Consider the following 6,824-nt stretch of genomic DNA (forward strand, 5'->3'; position numbering starts at 1 on the left):
AAAACAAAACAAAACAAAAAAAAAACAACTGGGGCACCTGGCTGGCTCAGTCAGTAGAGCATTCGACTCTTGATCTCAGGGTTGTGAGTTCAAACCCTCACTGGGTGTAGAGGTTACTTTAAAATAAAGGCAATTAAAAAAACTAAGAATCAAGAAATGTGTCCTCTAAGCCTGCCTTTGCCTAACGAGGAGAATTCTGGACAACTGTATTATCTTCTATTTGCCATTATCTGTGAAATGCAAACATAATTCTCATCTTGTAGGACTGTTGTGGGAAGACAGTATGATAAAATAATTGTTTCAAGAATTAAGTAGATAGCTTGAATAAACACCATATATAGTAATTGTTTTAGTAATCTTTCCTTTGAGCCCTTACCCTCTCAATACAGACAAAAAGAACTTTAGAAAAAAAAAAAAATCAATCCCCTGCTTAAAATCCTTGAAAACCCTTCCCACTGCCAAAGAACCAAGTCCAAACTCCCAGCAGAACATGATCTGTCCCCACCCCATGGTCTTTTCATCCTCATGCCCAACAACCGTTCTTCTTCAGTAATAATGCACCACATGCAATGCCCAAAACACATTATACTTTACAGCACATGGGTGATATGTCACATGCTATTTCTTCTGAGACTGTTCCACTAAGCTCAACTCAGATTCAAAACTACTTCCTCATTAAAACCTTCCCAGATTGAGGGGCACCTGGATGGCTCAGTCGGTTAAGCGTCCGACTTTGGCTCAGGTCATGATCTCGTGGTTCACGGGTTCCAGCCCTGCGGGCTCTATGCTGACAGCTTAGAGCCTGGAGGCTGCTTCAGATTCTGTGTCTCCCTCTCTCTCTGCCCCTTTCCAGCTCATATTCTTTCTCTCTCTCTCTCTCTCTCTCTCAAAAATAAATAAAAAACATTTTTAAAAAATTAAAAAAAAAAAACAAAAAAACCTTCCCAGATTGAGTCCCCTAATCAGGAAGGGTCAGCGTTAGTCTTCTTAAGTGAAGATACTATTACACTTATCATATTATATTACACACAATCAATGTCCTCACTAAAACTATGAGGTCTTTGGGAGTAAACAGTATTTCCTTTCATTGTGTCTATACCAGTTCTGAAATATAGTTAGTGTACAAAAAACAATTTGTTGGATGAATAAATCTTAACTACATTTAAATATAAATTACTTATACACACACATACATATCTGCCACATATAAGACATATGTTTACAAAAAGAGATTGGAAGAAAACACAAAGTATTAGCAGTGGTAACCTCTGGTTACCGAAATTGTAAATAATATTTGTTTTCTTATTTTCTACGTTTTTTATTATAGGTGTGGTAGATTTAATTGCAGGTAAGTGTTTTGAACTGATATACAAAAACGAATGGATGAGTGAATGAATGAGTGCAACATAATGATGGGGAGCCTTACCTTATTCATCTTTCTCCAACCCCCCACCTAGCCCAATGTCCTGCACTAAGAAAGTGCTCAATATATTTGTTTGAATTGAATGTATTCTGTTGAATTGAATGATTGAAATGTCAAACCCACATCTGTAAAAAAAAAAAAAAATTACTCAATGAACAAAACTAAATGTTGCCTGACAAAAATTAAATGTCAAAAAAAACCCCACCACAAATTCAAACACTTTTTTCTAGATCTTTTCAGAATAGCCTTCTGGGCATATTTCTCTTACAGAACACAAAACAAGAATAGCCACCATCTTGAACTACTCAGGGAGTGTGGACAAGCTACTTGATCTTGATCTTTCAGGGAGGATATGTGCCATCATTCTACAGCTAAGAAACATAATGAGTTAAAATAGAAATAAATTATAAGAGTTTCAGCCCTTCGAGTATGCCATTTTAGATTCAGGTCTAATTTCACAGGAGTCCTTACCTATTCTAAGAATGAGACAGTTCACCATTTGCCAAGCTACCCTGATCCCACCTGAGGTCCATTTGGAATATTTAGATCTTGCTGCCAAGCCTAAAGACTGAGCGCTTGGGTTGTTTTAGTTGCTCAGGTAGACACTATAAAACAAATGGAGGGCAGTCCCCTGTAAACTAGGGTGCACGTAAACTAATATCTGCAGGGCAATTTGGCAAAAGCTATCAAGAACCTTATGGAAAGTGTATTCCCAGGGCGCCTGGGTAGCTCAGTCGGTTGAGCATTGGACTTTTAATTTCACTCAGGTCATGATCTCACGGTTCCTGGGATGGAGCCCTGTGAGGGACTCTGTGCTGACAGCGCAGAGCCTGCTTAGGATTCTCTCTCTCATGCTCTCTGTCCCTACCTAACTTGTGCGCGCGTGCGTGCAAACACGCACACACACACACACACTCATACACACTCTCTCTCAAAGTAAATAAGCTTTCTTAAAAAATAAAAAAATAAATAAATAAAAATAGGGGCGCTTGTGGCTCTGTCGGTTAAAGGCCCAACTCTTGATTTCGGCTCAGGTCACGATCTTACGATTCGTGGTTTCAAGCCCCACCATTGGGCTCTGCGCTGGCAGCATGAAGATTGCCTGGGATTCTCTCTTTCTCCCTCTCTTTCTGCCCCCCCCCCACACACTCTCTCTCTGTTTCAAAAATAAATAAACTTTAAAATAAATAAATAAATAAATAAATAAATAAATAAATAAATAGAAAATAGAAAAAGTGTATTCTTTCTTGCCCGTCAATTCCACTTCCTAGACTATCCAGTAAGGATATGTGCAAAAAATTTAGCTAAAAAAAAAAAAAAAAAAAGCGCTTCACCAAATTATTCATAATGATGAAAAACTGGAAATAATCTTAATGACCACTGAACACAGCGGTCAATTCACTGTGTGGAATATTATACAGATATTATAAATGATGTCGGAGAAATGTATTTCGTGACAATGAAATATATTGACAATATACTATGTAGTGGAAAAAATAGTTTACAAAACAGTGTGTGCAGTGTGAACCCATTATTGTTAATAGACAGTCACAGATAAATACAGATATTAATAGGGGGAAAAAAACCTCCGGAAGATATAAATGAAAATGTTTAACAGTGATTATCTTTGAGTGCTAGGAAAATGAGAGGTTGTTCTTTAAATTGCCTGTATTTGCTGATGTTTTTCCTTCAATGAACATATAATTAGAAATAATTCTTGTATACTTAGAGGTGATTCTAAAAATAAACAACCAAACAGTGAACCGCCTTGTGTTCGGAGGGCCTTCAGCATCTGCCCTGGGGCCCTGCGATCCCTTTGCTAGAATTCTGTAGCCACCTCTCAGATCCTCAGAGGATGCCTAAAGAAGCCTTCTCCACTTCCCAGTCACTTCAGCCCAAGTGCCACCACAAGATACAGCAGGTTCAGCATGAGAGCAGACTCAGAAGAAACTCCAGGCCAGTCCCTGAGTTCCAGCCCAGAATTGGAACCCATCCCTCCATTGGCCCAGCGGCCCAGCGGCCCAGCACTCCTGGTTCAGTTACCTCTTCCGAGGGCGGCGCCCGGCGTGTGGTCTCCTCGTAGGCGCCCACCTGCTTCCAGGTGACCAAGAAGGCGTGGGTGGGGGTGAAGTGCGCGGCGGTGCGCGGGAAGCCTGAGCGCACGTAGCGGGCAGCCAGGTCCAGCACGGTCCGGGACGTGTCCTCACGGTACAGGACCTGGCCCCTGCCCTGGCTCGTGTCGATGTCTGCCAGGAAGGGAGCAATGGCCGGGAAGTCTGTGGGGAAATCATCGTCCACGTACTGGGTTTCCCTAGGGAAGTCCTGAGTGGAGATGATACCGTTGGTGCCCACCTGTGGGAGGAGGGGGACAAAGGTGACGGTCGCGTACACGGCAGGAGGCCCACGGGCGGCCACCAAAGGTCCAAATGTGTGCGCCCACCCTGCTCCACATGGAGGGAAGGGAACCGGCCCGGGCTTTAAGCTCCCCCTTTCCCACCGGCTGGGAGCCCGATTCCTGATTCAGGGCGACCAGCGCAACTTTAGCCGCTGTCCCACCAACCCCCTCTGCCCCCACGGAGGGGTGCGATAGGTCCAGGAGCCCTGAAGTATCTTCTCACTTTCCGCACCACGCTGGAGGAAACCTCTGGGTCCGATGAGGGAACACACCAGCTCTGCACCCGCGCACAGCCTTCTCGAGGTCCTTACTGGAAACCCCACTGGCCGCCCCAGCATCCCCACCTCCTTTTCCGCCTGGGACGCTTCTGTGGCTGCGAATTTGTGGGTCTGAATTCTTGCTCTTCCTCTCGAGGTAGAGAAAAGCAAGTCAGACAGCAGCATCGCTGCAAAGCCAGCTCCCACCCCAGGGGCGCTCGGGGACAGCAGGGCGTGCGGACTATTTCCTCCCCCTCGGAAGGCAGGGGTTCGGTGAGAGCCACACCACACGGACCTCTGGGAAGAAGCTGCGAGACATCTGACGGTTCCCACACCAAGCGGGGGCTGAACTTACGTAGAGGTAGCTGAACTGAGCTTCGTAGAAGCGCAAGGGACTCGCCAGCTTCACCGCGGCTGAGCTTTCGTCGTCGCCCTCCTGCAGGAGCTGGTCCCCCCAAGACTGCCCGTAGGGGAAGAGCTCGTCCGGGCGCAGCGCCGCGGCCCGGGACAGCAGCAGCAATAACAGCAGCGGCAGCAGCGGCGGCAACGCCCGGTCCCCCCGCATGCTGGCTCGGCTCCTGGGCTGCCCCGCCGCAGAGCGCGTCCCGGCCCGGCCCGCCAGCCCGCTAGTTGCGCCGCGCCAGCCTCCAACCTGGATCCCCGCGGGCGCCCGGGCGGGCGGGGACTCCGGGCCCTCGCAGCGCGCAGACTGGCTGCGGCCCTCGGCCGGGGACCAATCGCCGGCTCGGGGAAAGTTCGACAGCGGCTGCCACATCTGGTTCTCGTTAAAAGTTTTCTAAGGCAGCGGTCGCGGGAGCAGCGGGGCTGGCGAGGTAGAAGCCTCCGGCCAGGGCTGCCGGGAGTGCTGCGCCGCTCCGCTCCGCCTCCGCAACCCGAGAGCGGCCGGGCTCGCTCCCGCCCTCCTGCAGGGGCTGCTCCGCGGGGCCTACGAGCCCCTCCCCCAAGACCAAATGGCCCTCCAAGTCCGAGGGCAGCGGCGCCGCAGGAGAGGACTTCAGCGCCAAGGGGGAACCCCGCGGTGGCGTGTGCAGCTGCAGGCTGGCAGGGCGACGGGGTGGTGGTGGGGTCCCGGGCGCCCCTCGTTCTCGAGGCATAGTCGCAGCCACAGCTCCGTGGCTCCACCCGGAGATGCCCTGCGGAGAAGCGTGCCTTTGTATGGAGATGAACGGGGGCGGGGGGACGGGGGGAGGTGTAATTCCTAAATTCCGACCCCCCGTCCAAAGGCCACCGACGGGGAAGACTGGGCTGCCCGGCCGAAATACCCACTCGTCAGGGTCAAGAGGCGCCGTTTAAAAAGAGAGTGGGAGAGAGAGCGCGCTGTTTACCTTCCCCGGGGAAAACAGCACCTGGGAAGGCCATGAAACACTACTGTGTGTGATCGGCTCCATTTGGGGCATGGAATGAAGCATCCTCTTTGGGCACCTAGCGGAAATGGGCGAGGCGCCAGGGTGGGGGTACGCTGGGTGTCTCACCCCGTGAGCAGGGAGGTGGTAACCTGAGCCGGTCCGTGGGACTGGAAACCGCGCAGCCTCGAAACCAGCTGCTAGGTGTGGGGGAACCCCATCCACCACAAATATCCCCTCTGTGACGAATCAGGAGCCAGCGAGATTTTATTACCACTTTTATTATCAGGAGCTTGAAATTTCCCAGATAGTCTGTTTTCTCTCTTTGCCCGCCCCCCCACCTCCCCGCACCATGGGGTCGTTGGAAACAAAGGTATTTAAAAAGAAGGAAAAAAAGCAAACCCTTGGAAACGCCTTAAGTAAGGGATGTTCAAAAGACACATTTCTTTTTGTGGGTGTTTATTCCAGTTATACAAATCCTTCTGGGCCCACAGGGCCAAGCCCTGAAAACTCTGAAGAGATCAGACTGTGAGACTCACAGAATCAACACAAAATGGAAAACTGGCCCAAAGCAGTCGGCTGCCTCCCACTGTGAAGAGTTGTATATTTGTTGTGACTAAAATGTACTTGTGCTTGCACATTTACATTCTCATTTCTTTGGGACATGGGTATTTTCATTGGACGGAGGAGGAAATAAAGGCTCAAAGACATGAGGTGATTTGATTTAGCTAAGATCGCCAAAAGTTACTCTGATAGAAAATCCTTCACTAGCTTTCTCTAGGTTTTCCAGATCTCTCAATTCAGCATAATAAAAATAACATTTGTTCGGTGGTAATATAAGCTACAGGTTAATAGGTAATAAGCTATAAGCTACTAGCTATAGGCCCTCCCTAAATCCCTCCCAAATCCCCATTTCATGGTATTCATTCTCTTGTATAATCCCATCCCTCCCCCCTCCAACCTCCCAGAGTATGGGCTGGCCTAGTGACTTTTCACCTACAGAATGTGGTAATAGTGACAAGAAGTCACTTCAGTAACCGTCTCATCTCTCACTGACTGATGAAGCAAGCTGTTACGCTGGGGAGGCCCACATGGCAAGGAACTGAGGGCAGCCTCTGGCCAATAGCCAGCCAGGCACTGAATTCTGCCAACAATCACCATGTAAGTGAACTTGGAAATGGATCCTTCTCCAGTCATGTCTGAGATGACACCTCATCTCTGGCTGACACTTTGCGGCCTTGTGGGAGACCCTGACGCAGAGGACCCTACTCAGCAGGGCCCAGGTTCCGGACACACAGAAACTGAGAATTTAACAAACGTGTGTTGTTTTATGCTGTTACGGTTTGGGATAATGTCTTATGCTGCACTAGAGAAGTGATACAGCT

The 6,824-nt window shown here is 48.7% G+C and overlaps 1 protein-coding gene across 1 annotated transcript in view; it reads right to left on the minus strand.

The window, feature by feature from the left end:
- NID2 (nidogen 2) overlaps window positions 1-5,215 on the minus strand; it is a 68,842-nt gene extending 63,627 nt beyond the window's left edge. The window contains exons 1-2 of the mRNA XM_045450963.1: window positions 4,431-5,215; window positions 3,467-3,775 (exon numbers count right to left, since the gene is read on the minus strand). Coding sequence (XP_045306919.1) covers window positions 3,467-3,775; window positions 4,431-4,850 — 729 coding nt within the window. The 5' untranslated portion in view covers window positions 4,851-5,215. The remainder of the gene's footprint in view (window positions 1-3,466; window positions 3,776-4,430) is intronic.
- Between the last annotated feature and the right edge of the window lie 1,609 nt (window positions 5,216-6,824).

This window comes from Leopardus geoffroyi, chromosome B3 (assembly GCF_018350155.1).
Source record: "Leopardus geoffroyi isolate Oge1 chromosome B3, O.geoffroyi_Oge1_pat1.0, whole genome shotgun sequence".
NCBI lineage: Eukaryota > Metazoa > Chordata > Mammalia > Carnivora > Felidae > Leopardus > Leopardus geoffroyi.